Source organism: Podarcis erhardii (assembly GCF_964252035.2).
Source record: "Podarcis erhardii genome assembly, chromosome: 1".
Lineage (NCBI taxonomy): Eukaryota > Metazoa > Chordata > Lepidosauria > Squamata > Lacertidae > Podarcis > Podarcis erhardii.
Genome location: NC_138497.1, coordinates 29,470,770 through 29,490,842, shown reverse-complemented (window position 1 = coordinate 29,490,842; position 20,073 = coordinate 29,470,770). Strand labels below are relative to the sequence as shown.

The 20,073-nt window shown below is 42.8% G+C and overlaps 1 protein-coding gene across 19 annotated transcripts in view; it reads left to right on the top strand.

Moving 5' to 3' along the window:
• Positions 1-20,073, top strand: part of NRXN3 (neurexin 3) — a 1,212,171-nt gene that overhangs the window by 328,989 nt on the left and 863,109 nt on the right. For 18 of the 19 annotated variants that reach the window (XM_081858001.1, XM_081857999.1, XM_081858020.1 and 15 more), the window contains exons 5-7: positions 2,704-3,005; positions 11,198-11,221; positions 13,101-13,262. In XM_081858001.1, coding sequence (XP_081714127.1) covers positions 2,704-3,005; positions 11,198-11,221; positions 13,101-13,262 — 488 coding nt within the window. The remainder of the gene's footprint in view (positions 1-2,703; positions 3,006-11,197; positions 11,222-13,100; positions 13,263-20,073) is intronic. The other variant, XM_081858018.1, reaches the window with a different exon arrangement.

Below are 20,073 nucleotides of genomic sequence, written 5' to 3'. Positions count from 1 at the left end.
AATTCCATATAAATGGTTGAAGCTGTGAGTCCTATTCATATAACGTACAGTGAGCTCATATTCGCCTTGCCCTCATCACAGCCCTTTCAATGTATATTCAACGCTTCACAAATCTTTGGTTGTTGGGGAACGGCTTAGTCATAATGACTCCATTTGACACCTGACCTCAGACTTTAGCTATTTGATCAGAAGTACCTGCAGGTATATAGAGTGTGTGTCTGAGTTGATTGTAACACATTTCCTTCCTTTGGATCAGAAGTGACTAGGCCAGGAAATTGCTGTAGCAGAAAGGAGGCGAGGAGAATGCTGTTAAGCTCTTGACTCTGGCTGCCTCAGAAATGTAATTGTTGTTGGTGGTTCTTCTGGGCTAGATAGCTTCATGCTAATACAGGCCTCCGTTTGCCCCTTGTTGGATGTGCTGAATTGTATACAGTATATGCATGTACAGAACACAAACCTTTCCAAGAAAAATCAGTATAGTTGAATTGGTCCTAAGAATGATTGCACCATTGCCATTCAGAGGACATTGCGTCCAGTCCCTTTATTGTGAATCACTGATTCATGAGAATGATGTGAACCATGTTCAATAATTAAATGAGAGAAAAAGAAACATAAATTGTTATTAGTCGTTCAGTAAATTTCATGTGCCCTAGTTTGGCTGCTGCTCACCATCAGCTAATTGATATGCAGATGTATGTATGATGAGATGAACAAGGGTTTATGAGGTTAGATCCAGACTAAGTTCTTTGCACTCAGCTCCTGTAGTGATAGAGTTTTTAATGTAGAGATTAGTATTAAGAAGTTGGTAATTTAGGGGCTTGTGCTAAGGTAACATGACCCATGCAGTTCCAAAGGCCTAAAAGTTGCTGCATAACTTTGTATTAGAGACTCTGAAAAATGCAGTTGTTTCAAGCCATTCCACATTCCTCTCGTTTATTTGTGGATCCAGAATACAGTTACCATTGAAACCAATGGGACAAATATGACTCCTAGATTTCAGTGTGACCTAAGTGAAACTAATTTAGTTCAGGTCCAACCTACAGTGTTGATAGCATTGCTTAGTAGAGTGGACAGCATGCTGGGGCTGCTCTGCTCACCTGACTTTCATTGAGAGGGAAGAGGTGTAGTGCTGGAAAGGTCAGTGTGGTACAGATGTGTTGGTGAAGCAAATCTGATGCTACAACTGGCATGTTTGCACTCCCCGGACCTCACTGCCACACCTCCCCCCCTCCATCCCAGTATGCTGTAGTGACTCAGCCAAACAAAGGTCAGGTGAGTGGCACAGCCCCAACACACCACCCACTGGTGCCCCTTAGTCATCTTTGCTGGTGTTCTTCTACTGCTTCCAGAAAGTCCTTTCTCTGCCCCATTTCGCATATCTTGAATTACCCCTCCATGCTTTCAGTCCTATTTGATAACGTAGCTGTGGCTTCTTTCCTTTATGCTGCTTTACTAATGAATGAAAACCAGGGAGAAATCCGACAAGATAATTGATTTTTAGTTATTAGTCAATTTAGGGGAAAAACCCTAGTGGCTAAAGAGCAATTTTATCAAAAGCAGTTAATTAGTTTCTGCTAGACGATTCCATAGACAATGCCGACTTCACAATAAAACTAACCTCTGATAAATCTTCCTCATTTTCACACTTTGTTAAATGGTTAAGAGAAGAACTGGTAGTCTTGAAAGAGATGGAATTAGAAGGTTCTGCACAGGAAAATTGCTAAGACACAGCCTAGTTCCATAGGTTGACTTCTTGAGATCTGGCTTCATTGAATATGAATTCTGAAAGGTTTGCTTGAGTAGGTTCCGGTGGCCATTCCTCGCTTTCCCATTTATTTGCTTGTATATATTTATGGATCCCCTGAAATATATAGCAAACATTATAAAAAGGATTGTGCAGAGTACATAATAACAATTGTTATTAGTATCTGGGTGGGGTAGTGCGGTGAATCTACATGTTTCATTGTGAAACTGGAAAAGTAGAAATCACAAACTCTGCAATGGATGAAAAAGGGGCCACACTTGTTGATCTAGAGCAGTCATTCTCAACCTTAGGTTCCCAAATGTTCTTGAACTACAGCTCCCATCACCCCTGACCATTGGCTATGCTGGCTAGGGATGATGGAAACTGTAGTCCAACAACATCTAGGGACACAAGGTTGAAAGACTGATCTAGAGGCATGACTCTCACTTTGAGTGCAAAGGCCCTTGATTCCATTCCCAGGCAAAGCCTTATCTGAAGGAACGATGGGTTATATCTTTGCAGAAAGGCTGTGCCAGTGGTAGTGAATAGTATTTTCATACAAATGGTTCAGTCAGTGGTGTCTATAGATAGGGCTGGACCCTTCTCTTCTGCAACCCCAGAAATGCATCTCCAGTTAGGGTAGAGCAGTCTTCCCAACCTGATGCATTTCAGGAATTTTGGACCATGGCTCCTATAATCCATGATCTTTGGCCTTGTTGGTTGGGACTGATGAGAGTTCAAGGCCAGTTTTAACTGTCACTTGTTTCACTTGGAATAAGGCAACTTCCTATGTACCAGAGGCAACCAGTTCAGGTATTTCTTTTTGTGTGCAGTGCTAGGCAGGGAGCAAACCTGCTACAATGGAACAAGAGCAACGTCACAATAATTCTGAAAAGCTTTATTATTGCATGAAACAAGACTGACCAAATGCCTGCATCTTTTTTTTCCCCCTTCTGCAGCAAGGGACGAGAATGTAGCCACCTTCCGTGGTTCCGAATACCTTTGCTATGACCTCTCTCAGAACCCCATTCAGAGCAGCAGCGATGAGATCACACTCTCCTTCAAGACGTGGCAGCGCAATGGGCTTATCCTACACACGGGCAAGTCGGCCGATTACGTCAACTTGGCTCTGAAAGACGGCGCGGTCTCATTGATCATTAACCTGGGGTCCGGAGCCTTTGAGGCCATTGTGGAGCCAGTCAGTGGCAAATTTAATGACAACCATTGGCACGACGTTAAAGTGACACGCAACCTGCGGCAGGTAATGGGGAAGGAGAGAGAATGCTGGGGAGGCTCCTCTCTACTGAATCAAAGGTTGGGGTAGATCAGTGGTTACAGGGCAACTGTTAGATAAACGGGGGCTCAGGGTGGGAACAGCCGAGCATTTGCATCCTAGCCTTTCACAGTAACTGGAAGGAAAACAAGTGTTCATTAATTTACTGTAACTTAGCCTCATTGCAATATCTTCATTTCCACTTAATAATTTTCTGTCTTTCCCCCCTCCCTTGATTTGATTTAACAATACGATTTTGTGACTTAACTTTACTTTCATCTCCCTTTTCCTTTGCTCTTTCCCCCTCCTTTTCTTTCTTTTTTATTATTTCCTTAATTACATTTCAATCTTATCAGTAATATTCTTGTTGCATTTAATTACAGTAGGAATGGAGACTGTTTTCTGCAGCTGCTTTATCCGCTCCCCTTTTTCTTCTTTTATGTCCTGTTAATTGATTTAACCATTTCCATAATGCCATTACTCAAATGCTGTAAGGACCCAGTCCACTTGGACGCTCTCTTGTGCAAAACCTGGTGCAACCAATGCAAGGATATTTCAAGAGGGCTTGTGCAGGAGAACCTCCCAGTGACCTGGGTCCATAAAAGCCTTTGTTTCTGCCTCTCCACCCTCTTTTTTTAAAGTTTATTTTTGTGTGTGCTAGTTACTTATTTTAACCTTACGCTCCTGACCCTTAACAGGCCGTACTTCTTCCAGATCTCCCTATTTTATTTGTTTTGGTTTTCGTTACGAATCTACACTGTTGCTTCTTTTCTCTCTGTCCACTTTTCCCTGCGAGGACTTCAAAAGACCTACTAATCAAAGCTACCATGGAAGAGGCTCTACAATGGTTGATGTTGCCCTTTTGCAACTTCACCTGTTGCTCTTCTAAGCAGACAGACCAGGTGATGTGCTCACTTAGACAGCTATTTAATATCACAACTTTCTCATAAAATATAAATAAGAACTTTTAATAGGTAGGATTCATTTAAATAACCTTGCTTCTGAAAGCTGGTGAAATATATCAGGTCACGGGGTCATCTACATCATGACAAATGCAACTTTATGTTGTATATGTAAATCATCTTGATTAGGTAAATGCTGTGTAAAATAGCTTGTAAGCTATTATTTCTTTCAAATTAATTCTTTAAAGTGCTGGGTGGTGGTTGTTTTTAATGCAAACATTTAGACCGACACTTGTTGATGCAAGCAAAACATAACCTATTTATTTTGCTTGCTCATATGAATGTTAACACCAATCATTTTATGCAACTTTATGGACTGAAAAAGCTGCCTTCAGGGAACATTTATACTAATAGAAAGTAATAATCCTCATGCCTAAGGACATTAACTAATTACAGTCAAGGGCCAGGAAAATCTTTTTTTCCCTTGGGCATTGCCTTGCATAATTAGGTTCAATTTCCAGAGCCTTCCAGTATCAGCAGTCCTTAAGCACAATCAGCCACTGCGTTCTCATTTCTTTTTCAGAAACGTTAGATCTGTAGGTCCTAGGATGCCTTTTTCCCCGTGCATTGCAATATTTTTTGTGCCGCTTGAGATATACTTGAATGATTCAATGCTCCAAATGTAATAAATATAATTATCTTACCTGCAGAAACATTTAATGTGGAATATACTTACAGAAGAACAATCTGTAAAGCTGATTCACTTTTCATATTGCAATTCAAAATGAGCAGCGGCCCTGTTTTTATAGAGAAAAAAAATGAATAAGAGGATTCGTAATTGCCAATGAAAGCCGTTTCCTTTTTATGCTGTCCTCCTTGAGTATAAGTAATTGAAAGCCATACCAGATGTAAGGAGTGGTTGGGCATCTATCAGTTAGCTCAGATCCACTACGAAATTTCAGTTACAGAACAAGAACAAGAAGAGATTCTGCATAGGGAACAAAATGCCTAGTCCCTCTCATCCACTCCCTTTTTACCAGTGATTTGAGATATGCTAAGATTTAGAAGGAAAGCACAGAGTATGCCTGCTAGCAGTTTAAGTATCCCTAGCTTCTGTAAAGATTTTACTCTCATTGTTCACTGCCAAGTGTTACACTTACTGGCAGGGAGTTCTACAAACAATGTGTGTGTGTAATGTTGCTCTTTATTTACAGAAGAGCTGCAAATTAATTTTACTTCTCACCTTGCAGCATAATATAAAAGGATAAGCATTTTCCCCAGGCCACCCAAGATCTTATATAGTTCAGCCATATCTTAGAATCATAGAATCATAGAGTTGGAAGAGACCACAAGGGCCATCGAGTCCAACCCCCTGCCAAGCAGGAAACACCATCAGAGCACTCCTGACATATGGTTGTCAAGCCTCTGCTTAAAGACCTCCAAAGAAGGAGACTCCACCACACTCCTTGGCAGCAAATTCCACTGTTGAACAGCTCTTACTGTCAGGAAGTTCTTCCTAATGTTTAGGTGGAATCTTCTTTCTTGTAGTTTGGATCCAGTGCTCCGTGTCCGCTTCTCTGGAGCAGCAGAAAACAACCTTTCTCCCTCCTCTATGTGACATCCTTTTATATATTTGAACATGGCTATCATATCACCCCTTAACCTCCTCTTCTCCAGGCCAAACATGCCCAGCTCCCTTAGCCGTTCCTCATAAGGCATCATTTCCAGGCCTTTGACCATTTTGGTTGCCCTCCTCTGGACACGTTCCAGTTTGTCAGTGTCCTTCTTGAACTGTGGTGCCCAGAACTGGACACAGTACTCCAGGTGAGGTCTGACCAGAGCAGAATACAGTGGCACTATTACTTCCCTTGATCTAGATGCTATACTCCTATTGATGCAGCCCAGAATTGCATTGGCTTTTTTAGCTGCCGCGTCACACTGTTGGCTCATGTCAAGTTTGTGGTCAACCAAGACTCCTAGATCCTTTTCACATGTACTGTTCTCAAGCCAGGTGTCACCCATCTTGTTTTTATGCCTCTCATTTTTTTTTTGCCCAAGTGCAATACTTTACATTTCTCCCTATTAAAATTCATCTTGTTTGTTTTGGCCCAGTTCTCTAATCTGTCAAGGTCGTTTTGAAGTGTGATCCTGTCCTCTGGGGTGTTAGCCACCCCTCCCAGTTTGGTGTCATCTGCAAATTTGATCAGGATGCCCTTGAGTCCATCATCCAAGTCGTTGATAAAGATGTTGAATAAGACCGGGCCCAAGACAGAACCCTGTGGCACCCCACTAGTCACTCTTCTCCAGGATGAAGAGGAACCATTGATGAGCTCCCTTTGGGTTCGGTCAGTCAGCCAGTTACAAATCGACTGAGTGGTAGCATAGTCTTCTCTCTCTCTTTTTCTCCCCTAAGTGTAGCAGCAAGTGAGGCAGTGTAGCTCACCTGGCTCAATACCGAGTGTCACTGCCAGTTACCTAGAGGGAGAGGAGGAGTGGCAGTGAGGCGCTTGGCACAGGTATTCTTGCGAAACCAAGCTGACTGCTATGGATCCCAAATTCACGCTAGCAAAATGCCCATTTTCTGGATGGACATTGGAAGGTATGTGCACCTGGGAAGTGTCCCTTCCCTCTTCATTCCAGGGAGCCCTTCCACCCATTGTCAAGGATAAAGGCATGCTTGAGGGCTCCCATGTTTCCCCTGGTCCTGCCAGGGCCTCCCAGCTGGGTTTGGGAAGCTGTGCACCATTTAAAATGTCTGGGGCAGTTGAGCCAAGATGGGCACCAGGACCAGCGAGCCCTGGCAGCTGCCCAAGGTTGTGGAATAGTGATGCCAGCCTTGGATCAAAGACAGATTTTGTCCCCCTTGCAATTGTCATTCCCTGGTGCAGCACTTTTGTTACTTCCATATATGTTGATAGCTGACATTAGTTCCTATGGAGGAAACTCAGGAGTTGTATTGACACTATCTGGGTGACAACTAGCCCAGCACTTTGTTGCTGGTGACCCAACTTTAGACTAACTCCAGTCATTGAGAACCGAGGCCACGTATTTCTATTTGCATAGTTGCATCCTGAGTTCTTGGTTTTCACGTGAGTGTCGAAAACTGGCTAATACATCTAGATAAAGGTGCGGTTCAAAAGCACACTAGTGCAAGCAGATAAATAGGTACCGCTGTGATGGGAAGGTAAACAGCATTTCAGTGTGCTCTGGCTTCCATCACGATCTTCTGTGCGCCAATAGCAGTTTAGTCATGCTGGTCACATGACCCAGAAAGCTGTCTGTCGACAAATGCCAGCTCCCTCAACCTGAAAAGTGAGATGAGTGCCACACCCCATAGTCACCTTTGACTGGACTTAACTGTCCAGGGGTCCTTTACATTTTTACCTTTCACACTAGTATATGGGGGTTTGGTGGTGATCAAAATGCCCTTAGGATGATGCACCAGTGTCTCATCTCCACCCCCAGTTTTGACCCTATCCAGTCCAGTTCTGTGTCATCAAGTAGCAATGAGCAACTGTACCTCATCTCTTATTGTCTCTGGTATGGCACTATTCTGCTGCACCAGTGTGGCAATTCACATTCACAATACTAGCAGAATGTCACTATATACTTTTAATCTCTTATCGACCATCAAAATGTTAGATTTGAGGCATGGCTTCCCTTTGCGACATTCATGTTTCCTTCCCCCTTAATAGGTAGTGTTTGCCTGCACATTTAGTCACTCTCTCTCTCTCTTTTTAATGTATCCTCTGCCAATTTCCTCTGTACCAAAATTAGACACATTGGTGTGTAGATTCCTGATTACCTTTGCAACCTTTTAATTAGATTTGCTTATATTAGCTTCCTTCCAATCCTCTGATATCAAGAACGATAGGAGAGATAAGGTACATACCAGAGCAAGTGATTCAGTCATTTCATGTTTGAGCTGTAAAAAATGCTGCTGCTCTAGTGACCGATTACTTTTTACTGTGGACATTTGTCCTCAAACTACTTCCATGCAGTTTTCAGGGTGTAATGATTCCTTAGACTTGTTGCCTAAAGATAACACTTCAGGTATCCCTCTGAGATATATACAGTATATGTGTATATATATATATATTTGGAAGGCAGATATGGAGAGCTCTCTGGGATCTTTTTCAATCTCCGGAGAGACTGCAAAAGAGAGTCTGGGGGACAAATGAGTGTGCTGCTCCTCCGTAGGCCTGCTGGTAATCCATTATTTTTAGATAAACCCTTCTTGGTTTTGCTCAGCACAGGCTTACATTTAACTTCCTACAATGTAGTTATTCTCTAGTTTTCCAAATCTGGATCACATTTCCACTTTTTCAAGAATGCCACACTTGAAAGGATACATTTTCTACTCTAGCACTGCAAATCTTTTACTTCCACAGATCTGATGTATATCTATGTAAGCAGAAATATAGCATGGTGTCAGGCTAAATTCTACTCAAAGTGACACCGGGCTGCTGGGTTGCAAATGAAAGCAATGTTTTGTTTGTTTCCACTGGATCACATGCATATGTAAATTTCATTCCTAATGCAGTGGATGGGCCTAATGATCCCATTTCATTCAGACATTCTCATCAGTCCAGTAAAGGACTGTCACCTCAAAATACAATTTTAAAATGTAACTTTATTTATCAATTCTTATCCATGTTGTTTGTTATTATTATTTTTGACATTTTCAGGATGGCTGCTCTCTGAAATTCTCTCGCCGCTTCATTGACCATTTTGGTTAATGGTGTATATTATTTTTTCTGAGGCTGGGTGAGAATCAGTCTTCAATGACAGGCAATGGCCAAAGGAAAATTAATCTTCCAGGCATGCCAGAGCTTCCTATTCAAAATGCTGGGATCAAGGAGGATGACAATTAGGATTAGAAGTAGAGATCAGTTGTAAAAAATAAAATAAAGATCTCCGCTTCAGCTTGTCAGAAAGAGGTAATATAGGCACAGTCACAGCAGAAGGGGATGGCACAACTCTTTCTGGACTGTACCACTTCAAACATCTTTTGAGAGATCAGTGCTTCCCCATAAATAATAAACACCCTCTGCATTGCAAATTGGCACATCAAGGACATTGCTAGTCCAGAGCCTCTCTTCTTGATGTACTAGTTTTCAGTGTGCAGGGAGATTTCTATGTTGAACATTCAAACATGGTATCCCTGCATCTGAAGTCTGAAATGGTTCCCACGGCAAGAGTTCACATCACGTGATTCTTCTGCATGTGTAAATTGGTTTGTAGTCAACACCAAAGCATCACCCTTTATGGCTAAGCTTTTCTTGAGTAGTCATTGCAGTTTCCACGGTTAATTTACCTTGTTAAACGTTTACTTTTTAAAAATAGTAATATTTGCTAAAATATTAGCAAATGGGATACATTTTTTTGTGGTAGGAATGGGATTTTTGATATTTTTCACCAGCACTTTCAGAAGAGGGTTAGTAATAGGGGTTGCTGTGTCCACCCTATTTAAACATTTAGACAGGCAGAGCAGGGCAGCACAAAAACCGGGATCTGTTCTTGTCTTGCTACTAACATTTCATAATCTTTGGTGACCCCTTTGCCCTGCTGCAATATTGGATGGTGTGGTGAGGCAGTTGCACTCATCTGAACTCTAGTTGGTTATGTCACTGCTGCTTACCAGAAGGTGGAGGAAGGGAGCAAGATGGGTGTTGTGGAAAGGCCCTGGCAGTGCCCTGTCTGGCATTCCCACCGGTACACCTGCACCGTGCCAACTTCACAGCTGCCTCTCGCTCTACCTCCTGGTAAGCAGTCACAGTGCGACCAACCAGAGGTCAGATGAGCATCACAGCCCTAATGCACCATCTGCAACTGCTCTGCTGTAACCCTTTTCTTCATTTATGGAGTGGAGGACAAGGATAATTGTGACACACCCTGCAGTACACATGGGGAAAGGCTTCCCTGAGTATTAATGACCATCATTCAAAGGGAAAGGGCATGATGGCATTGCAATTGCAGTTGTGCCATCTTATGTCCCAAACAGATATTGACTGAAAATCTAGATGCAACATACTGGGGCTGCTGTCTACTAAACAGATATGCAGTCATTTATTTTAAAAGCACATGGGAGTCCACTTTGTAACTGGTGGACTTACTCCGGCATTTTCAGTGTGTTTCAGTTTCAGAATGGGAACAGAGGACAGCTTTTCTCCTTGCCCTCTGTTGTCTCTGGCTGAAGGAGTTTGGTAGGTTTATGAAACACTGCAAAAGCCTGTTAAGCAGCCTTGCACTTAGCAACTTACCTGGCAAACATAGGTGACCAGGAATTCCATGCAGGAGAGTCAGTAGGCTAGCAGAGGAGATAAGGGACTATCCATCTTTGCTCCTCTGCACCTTTTATTATTCTGCATCTCTCCATAAGCCTAGCAGTGAGCAATAGATATACTACTCCCCACCTTCTCTCATAAAAGGACATGTTAAATTCTACCCATCTTTCCCCCTTCTTCCCAAAATATCTGATGCAAGCAGTCACCACGCCTTCCACATTTAGGCAAGCTTCTCCCCACCCTCCTGAGTACCGCAGGTGAGCTACACATTGTTTCTGTTAGTCCAACCTCTCATGTTCTGTATGTCTTTCCTGAGAGTCACCAGTTCAGCCGCTTTAAAGAAATCTGGAAATTGGGGGACGGGAAGGACCACCCCCAGGGAATCGTCAAGCAACAGCCTGCACCTGAGAGATATATTCGGTTGGTTAGAATAACTGAGCAGCGCTGGAGGGTAGCAGTGGCTGGAATAACTAGGAGAGAGAAATGGGCTTGGGTGGTGGGAGGTGGCAAGATTGGAATCGCTCATGCTGGTGTATATTTATGCGGGGTGGAGAGATATGGATGGGGAATACATTTTTGATGGGCTTTTGGAAAGTAAGTATTGTTTATAATTTATCATTTTGATCCAGTTTGGGATGGGTTGGAGGGGATGGAGTTGGAACGTTGATAAACTTTCTTGGGGTGGGGTGGGCAGGAAGCAGCAAAATTAGAATGGGAAGGGTAGGCAGCTCCCTTCCTCCTAACAATCTATATGGCATGGTTCCCCCCAGACAGTCCTGCTCATATTGTCCTCTTCTCACTCTGTGTGTGTCGGGCGCCCCAAGCCTTTTTTTGAAAGACTAACACTAGACCATTCATGCAATGTGTCATTTTTACTAACCGACTAATGTACTAACACCCTAACGACTCATCTTTGCTTTTAGTTATTTTAATTAACAATCGTTCTGTTCACAATTTTTTAATTTCCTTTCTTCCCCCCTTTTCCGCAAAGCACTCAGGCATTGGACACGCTATGGTAAACAAACTACATTGTCTGGTAGATATCATTCTTATTGTCTCTTTTTTTGGGTTTGCCGTGTGTTACCTCCCTCTACCTCTCCATCCCCCACCACCCTGTTTTTCCCCTGACCCTTTATACTTACCAACCCCCTTTTTCTTTTCTTTTTCTTTGATTTTGCTGTAAATACCCTTTCTTCCTCTTTTTTTCTTTTTTCTTTAAAAAAACATTTTCTTTAAGAAAAAAATAACACCAAGAAGCAAACAAACAAATACAACAGTTCTGGAAATGGGGTTTGGTCATCTTTCTTCATTGGCTTCTTCACGTCATTCATTTCTCCCCCTAAGAATATATTTTTAACTCTGTTTCCAACCCCTCAGTATTTTTGCAAACTCCTCTTCTACCTATCTTCTCTCTCTTTCCTCCTGGTTTTCTTTCTTTTGCGCTCTCTCAATCTGCCTCTGGATTTCTTTTGGATTCTCTGAAGGTTTTTAGCTCAACAACCATGTCAGGGCCTATAGTTTGTTGTGGTGAGGCTGGTCTTTCCCTCCCCTCATCCTTTTGTTGTGGCGACAGCTGTTGTAGGCAAAACTGGCCGGAGCATTTCCTGTTCTTTCCGCTTCTAACCCTCTTCCTCCTGCCGGCTCCTCTCCATATATTTTCTCTCTTTCTCTCCCTTCAACCTTCCACTTGCCATGGCCAAAAGGAGCTCAGCCAGTTGTTTGTTTCAGCGCATTTTCCGCATGGCATGCCCACCTCCTCAGTCCCCACTCGCCATACCGGAAGCCTCAATCTCTTTCCCACCATCTCTTTTCCAAGCCACAAATAACCTATTAAAACAAAACACACCTCATTTTCACTCCCTTCCTCCCCACCCTGCTCCCCCTCTGTCTCCCTTCACCCACCATGTGTTATGGGGCTTGGGATATTTTAGGCTACTTCTTTCTTTTTGCCCTATACCCCATTTTCTGATAAGGTGTGGATGGTTTTTCTTTTTAAGTTTAGTTTAGCCCTTTTTTTCCTTAATTGCATGCAAGTGTGAAAAAGCCCACTCTTTCTCTTTCAGAATCTCTCTCTCTCTTCTGAGCTTTGAATATCACTCGCATGGGTGTGTCAAAGTTTGGTGTGTGCAACTGTGTGTGGTGTGTGCATGTTGCCATTTTTATTTTGTTCTCTCTCTCTTTCTCTCTCCCGTTTCTCTAATTTGCTGGTGTGTGGTTGACTTTTTTCTTTTTTATTATTACTATCTTTCTGTTAAATCATATTCTCTCTCTCTCTCTCTCTCTCTCTCTCAGTTGCGGTCTTGGGTGGTGGGTGGTTGTCTCTGTAGGTCCATAGCATGCTCCTTCATAATGTATTGAAAGTGAGACCCCTCCCTTCCCTTCCCCTCCCCTCCCTTCCTGAATGCATGACTATCACCATACCGTGTGAGCAAAAAAAGAAAGAAAGAAGCAAAATCAAATATATCAACTTCGTCTTCATTAGTGTCTTTACTAACAATCGTAACTAACAATAATCACTACAAATAACAGCTAATTAATCATTTTTTTAATAAAAAAATCAGCTCTCAGAAGCTCTCAGAGGAACAGTTCAATTTTCTGGCCTGGTTAAACAACGGGAGCCATTGTGGCAGATTAGAATAGCTCTTCTCAGCTTTAGCGCTATTGAACTAACAGCACAGGTGACTGAGGAACTGAAGGGACAGGGCAAAATAGCAGACCAGAAAATGGAACTGAGCTGCACCGAGTAAACAAACCTCAGCGAAACATGTGTGAAAAGTTGCACAAAAAGTAGGGGAGATGACTTGCTCTTTCTAAGAACTGTAAGGTCATTGCTGGGAATTTTGTTTTTTTTTCTTTTTTTCTTTTTTTTCTTGTCCATTGTGTCCTTCAAACAGGTGACAATCTCTGTGGATGGAATCCTCACCACCACGGGCTACACACAAGAGGACTATACCATGCTAGGCTCAGACGACTTCTTCTACGTAGGTGGGAGCCCCAGTACAGCTGATTTGCCTGGTTCGCCTATCAGCAATAACTTCATGGGCTGCCTCAAAGAGGTAAATGTTTCAAACTGTGGGCATTCTGTTTTTTGACAATTATGTACCCCAACCAAGTTTTCTGCAATTCCTTTACTGGATATTATATGTACTAATCGAGAACTACTGTAATTCCCTAGGCATTTCCCCTCATGTCACCAAAGCACTACCATTTGCACAATAACAGGGGACATATATGCAGGTTTGGGGGTACTGCGCATTTTTCAGAAACATTAAAAAAAACTGTTGGTGAACTGTTGGTGAAGAAGAACCTTAAAGGGAGAACTCCAAAAGTCATCTACTCAGTGCATACAGAATGTTGGCGGGGGGGGGAGGGCTGGGGATAATGAATAGAGTATTCTTGAAAATGGTGTGACTAATTGGCTGCAAAATGTGGGCTCCATACTCCAACTCTTTATTGCAATCTCACATATAGTTGAACCTCTAGGCAGCAGTGACAGTGACATCTGGGCATCAGTAGTGACAGTAGTAAAACAAGCCACTGTTACCATGTATTCCACAGCCAGGCCCCTGTCACTTGAGCTAATTGCAGATTCAGCAGCTTACATTCAAATACATCAGCATCCGATGAAGGCAAAGAGGGCCTAATCCACATACACATTTTGAGCTCAGGCTAGGGGGTGGCAAAGAGCAGATCTGAAAGCAAATGAAGGACAAACCAAGACACTTGAAAAAGGCTGTTGGGGTTGTTGTTTTTAAGATGATCCCAATTTGTTAGCAACTGTTGTAGACTTTATGAGAGAAAGAAGGGTTGCAGACTGAACCACAGGTACATATCATGGACTGAAGGGGAAATATTGCACAAGTGTGGGAAACTTCTTGAGCTCCAGCTGCTGTTGGACTACAACTCCCATCAGCCCCAGTAAGCGTGCTGAATGGCCAGAGATGATAGAAACTGTAGTTCAGAACTTCTTCACACCTGAAATAGTAGAATGTCATAGCAGAGAGTTAAAAAAGAAGCAGAAGCAGAGAAAAGGGACAGAGAAAAATGGTAAATGAAATAAAGGAGGAAACTCTGTGCATCATGAACTAAAACAGGGTTTGGGATTTTTACCCAGCCTGAGGGCGACGACTGCACTACGTCTAAAGAAAAATGGTTTTTTTGCAGGCACTGAAAATAGTACAATGAAGGCACTTGCCTGATATCAAAAGGCAGGGAGTTCCAAAGTGTTAGTGCTGCCACACTAAACGATTAAGTGCTGACAAATGCAGAACGGGTATTATGTGGCACAAGTAACAGTGCCCGTTCTACTGATTGAAGCAGACTAGGGGGTGTATACGGGGTAGGGCAATGTCTTAAGTATACTGGTCTCAAGGGCTTTTATATACTAATAGCAGCACCTAGTACGTGGCCTGGTAGCCAATTGGCAACCAGTGCAGATTGCTGAGCCTAGGTGCTTTATATACTGACAGGGTATTAATCCTTATTGTTGGGGCAGTGTCCAAGTTGGACCAGCCTCTACTGCCTTTACGTGTTTTTTGTTTAAAAAACAAAACAAAACAAAAAACCCAACCCAGCCCCTTCTGGTAAGGTCAAGTTGCTTAGTACACCATTAGCCCAGTGCTGGAAAGTTAAGTGCTAGATAAGACAGCTGAAACTGCCCCCTCTCCATAATATTCAATGCTTCTAGCCCCCTTCTCAGTCTTAAGCCCAGAGGCATTGGGGATTATGAAGATAGCAACAGCTGTGGCCATCTGGCCTGTTACTTTTCCTTATGTTACTGTATATGTATGTATGTATGTATGTATGTATGTATGTATGTATGTATTTAGGGATGCAAGCATGAGCCTCTGGCATTTGCCCTGCTGTGCCGGGTACTAATGCCAGGCCTGAGATCTGGCATATTTCACCTGAGGATTCTGGCCACAATACACCCCCCCAAAAAAAACCACACACAAAAAAAAAAACTGGAGTAAAACTAGCAAGGAGTAGAGTGGTTGTGATGGTAACTGGCGAACACAGTACAAAAAGAGAATTGGGATGGCGTAATTGCACCCATTAAATCCATGCCTCCTTTTCTGATTACAGATAGGTAGCCGTGTTGGTCTGCCATAGTCAAAACAAAAAAATTCCTTCCAGTAGCACCTTAAAGACCAACTAAGTCAGTTCTTGGTATGAGCTTTCGTGTGCATGCACACTTCTTCAGATACCTTTTCTGATTATTAGCCATTTCAGACAGAATGGTTTTTGCATCCACTCTCTGAACAGATGATTAACGGTTTAATCTCTAATAACTTTACGTTTTATGGAACCCTGCTAGGATTCTGCATCTGGTGAGCCAAGCTATTTAAAGCTGTGTTAATTCTGTTAATTGCTCTACGTTTATTTGGATTGCTGGCACCTGCGGGCTTCGGGATAATGTTTGGGGTTTATAGTCTCCCTGCTCCTTGCTGAGGAAAACGGAGAAGGACATTTTCCTTCAGCTAGAACCAATGACCTTGGCAGAAGGTCCTGACTAAAAAATATTTGTCCTCAAGACTCCCTCTCCTACCACAGCTGAAAGCAATGATTTGTCACTCAGAGCACCGGATGTTGGCTTGGCTGGGGAGGCAGCCATCCTGTTTTGCATCCATTTGCTATTATAAAAAGGTGGTGGCCAGAGCATCAAGGAATGGTGCCAGAGCATTTGAAAGGCCGGTCAGTTTTCTCTTTGCATATCACACTCCCAAGCCAGCTGCCAGCACTCCATTTTCCCTATGCAAAGGGCCTGGGCACTTTGAAGACACAGATGTGTGTGCATGTGTTGCGGGGAAGCTTTTGGGTAATTTTTGAACCCAAACTGAGAAGAAGCAAAAGCATTAATTGCAAAGCAAATTAAGTCCATTAGATGTTTTGGTGCGTGCCAGTTGCCTGAAATTGGGGGCAGGGGGACTGTATAAACTAGTGAAGCTGTGCTAAAACCACTGCTGAGTAGAATATCTTAAAGGGGCTGAAATGGTCCATTGAGTGTGTGTCCCCCTCCTTCTTCCCTGATGAGACTCAAGGCATCTCACAAATAAAAACAAGAATGGCTAAAAACATAAGAAAAACAATAATTAAAAAACAATTAAACATTAATAGAATTAAAACTACATGCATATATAAGATCTGTTTAAGACAAAACAACACAGCACTAGTGCTTTCATTAAAAGCAGTCAGTTTCCAAGCTCTGGAACAAGAAGTTCTTCGCCTGCTGGCAGGAGGACAACAGGGAGAAAGCCAATCTAGCTTCTTCAGGGAGGGAGTTCCAGAGTCTGGGAGCAGCCACCAAGAAGACCCTCATTTTAAAATGGTTGCATGAACATCTTCTTAGGAATGAAATCCAGTAGGGTGGTGGTGGTGGTGGTGGTGGTGGTGGTGGTGGTGGTTGTTATTTACTTATGGAAACTTTCTCCTCTGAGATGATCACAGGAGCCAACTCCTAGGGGCCAAGGGGTCTTCGCTCCACCCAATAAAACATTTGAGCCCCCCCCCCAAGTTGATGAGCATTGCCATTCAATCGTGTGCATGCACTGCGTCGTGTGATTATGTGGGGTGGGGTTTATCTGTCCCCCCCCCATATTTCATTCAAGTTGGCACCCCTGGAGATGATCCATTAATAATGGGCTTCCAGGATTTGTTCCTGATAGTTGGTGTATCTTTGTGAAGGACTTCATACAGTTATAGCAAATAGAGAGGTATGCTAGCTCCATCTACAGAAGGTAGGGGCTTCTGGATCATGAATAAAGATCTGAGATGAAGGCAAGTTTGTAATTATACAAGGACATCAAGAAGACTACAAGAAAGTTAACTTGTCATGAGGTCTGGCTCATATGACATGCTAAGGCAAACTGTGGCTTAGTGAGACCACATGAGTGGAAAGGACCATGCAGTTGACTCCCAGCCCTTCTTGCTGCTAAACCTTGACTGTGCTGAGCTAAGCTCAGAGACCAGTTGCTGGGAATCACAAGTGGAGAGAGTGCTGATGTACTCATGTCCAGCTTGCAGGCTTCCCACAAGTATCTGGTGAGCTGCTATAAGAACAGCATGCTGGACTAGGTAGGCCATTGTCCTGGTCCACCCGGGCTCTTCTTAATATGTTAAAAGCTCAGATTTGGCTTAGTGTCTTGTCCAAACTGTGATTTGTGGCTAAGCTTTCTCCACAAAAACCACAAGCTGTAGCCAAGAACAAACCTTGGTTTGAATTAAGGCTCCTCTGCACATCTCTTCCTAAAGCCCCATCTTCCCACGTCTATTTTATGTGTTATTATCAGTGGAACCATGCCGCAGCAAGTTGGCAACTGATCTCAAGTTCCATTATAACAGGACCATCCGCCTTGCTAATTTGTTTATTGGATCTAGTGTCCTGTTGCTCATATTGAAAATCGGCAGAAGTAAGGAAAGCACGTGCACTCTGCTTGCTTCTGCTGGTGTAGCACCCTGCTTGTGGTTAACGCTTAGCTTTAATGAAATATTCAACGCAGCAATAGAGAAATTAAAATAATAATTTATTTGTCAGACAAATAAATGATAGGCACAGTGGTATATGGTTACCAAAGCTCTGCCCCCTCCAGCCCTGATGGCCAGCACTTATATTTCCTCAACCCAGTCCCCTTGCTCCTCCTTTGGCTGCCTCTGTCCAATCAGCCTGGTTGAAATTCCTATTGGCTGTTTGCTAGAACCAATCATAAAAGATACACCCATTTCCTATTACCTTTTATGGGAGACAAAGAGCTATATTTCCTTCTATCCATAAATGGCAGACAAGTAGCCGTATATCTTACATTTGCCTCGACAAGGCACCTTAATTACCAGATCACCTTTTGCCCCTGTTGCCCCTGCATTCTAAAACAAATGGCTGATGGTATTAAGTTCTATCTAAACAGAAATCTTGGGTTCACATTCTCACACACCATCAATGAAATAAGAATCTAACATTTCTTACTTTCTAAATCCTTTGTCTATTACATTAAGCCAACAAATATCATACATAACATAAATAGCTTTTTAGAAGAAAAGACCTTTGCAGAGTAAAAAGGAACTCAGTAAAAACAGCTTCAAAAGAAGCCTCTTCAGTTTACACCCCCTTTCCCAGCCAGCTGCTTTTCCCATTAGCTCTTCCCAAAATTTATTGCCCTTAGGAAAATATGGCTAGAGTCTGATGGGAGGCACATGGTATTATTTTCTGTTAAACAATAAATCTTACTATTTACCAACTCTTAATTAGTGTTTTTGCAGCTTGATTGTATTCTGTAATTTGTAGGGTCAGTGTAACATTTGCTCCCAGCCTGTAATTCCTTTTTACAACTTTGAGAAACTTGTCTCCTGTTACTGCTATAAATCAGGGGGGCCCTTGTCCAGGAGAGCAGAAAGATAAACAACTGAAAAAAGTACTTAGCCCGCTGGTTTCTGGCTGGCATGAAACATTTGCAAATATATCTTTAAGCTCATTTTAAAATACAGGCCTTGATCAGATTCCTCACTGGGACAAGTAGTTGTTCACATTTGACTGAACAAAATATCAAAACAAACACTCTCATTTCCCAAGTTTTCTGAGGTCCTTAGGTGAGACCCTGGCTAGGCCCACATCCTTCTGATCAGTATCACCACTGCCCCTCTGCTTCTCACCTTCCTCTGTAGTCAATTCACTCAGCTGCCTAGAGAGTTGCAGTGAGTCAAGCAGAAGCTTTTACTTCCCCTTATTCTTAGTGCTGCTATGTCATGCCATGTGGACAGGTGACCAGGGAGGAGTGCCAAGCAGTAAGACGGGCCAAGGTACTCCCAGGGTCTGGCACTGGCCTCTCCTGCTGAGCAGTGGAAAAGAGAAGCAGCCCTAAACTCAGACCCTTAAAACACTCTTGACAAAAGTGAGAATGTGCTGACATACCCCCATCCCTGATTTAGTGAGCTGTATTCCTCTATATTCCCTTTTAATTATTCTTTTATATATTATGCTAGAAGTGTCAGCATTCTGAAACAAGGTGTCTCTTTCAGTAAACACACCCCTCAACCTATCTAGGCCTAGCCTGAGCCAAAGCAGACAGCATTCAACCTGAACATTTCCGCTCAGGAATCTCTAAGCAACGGGATAAATCCAACAGTGAAATTCCAGCGTTTATTTCCCTGCAGCTTTGCAGCCACAGAAGTAACTGTGAAAGCTGATCATTACTGCCTGAAAGCACTCCCTGTTCAGCGCTCTCAGCCTGTGTGGGGTCGTCCCTTCCTGGAAATTTTCAAAAGCAGGGAGTAGTTTTTACCAACCTCAAATCAGTGGACTGGTGCTGAGTAAAAAAGGGGGCTGATTAGGGACTGGCCCACTGAGACACACTTCAGAGAATCATAGACATTAAAGGCAGCAGCACCTGCTAGGCCCCTTGTCCATCTCCTCTCGCCATGCACTTCATTGTTCCGTTCTCTGTATTAACATGAAACATTGCTACAAAGAGCTATTTAAACCCTGCCTTTTGCTTGCCAGGTTTTCTATTCCCTCAGTTTTTGCAACAGAGATTTCTAAGGACAAATAAGAGGTCTTCATCCCTCTCCACCCCACCCCACTTTTTATCTAGGCTTCCCTTTGTGTGTTGTTGCCGAAAAGTAGCACCATGAATGCTGCACTTAAATGATTTCTATTGTATCTGAAGTTTTCTTAGCTTTAAAGGAGGTTTACGATGAACACTAAGAAAATTCCCTTTGTTACTCTTCTTCATGTTTGGAATGTTAAAAGTGTAGGGAATAGGTTATAATACTGTATATTGCAGACCTTCAGAAACTGTCCATCAGAAGTGTATGGTGATCCACCGGGGTCCCAGTAAACCTCCTGTTTTCCCTGTCTGCCTGGGACTGAAGAGACAT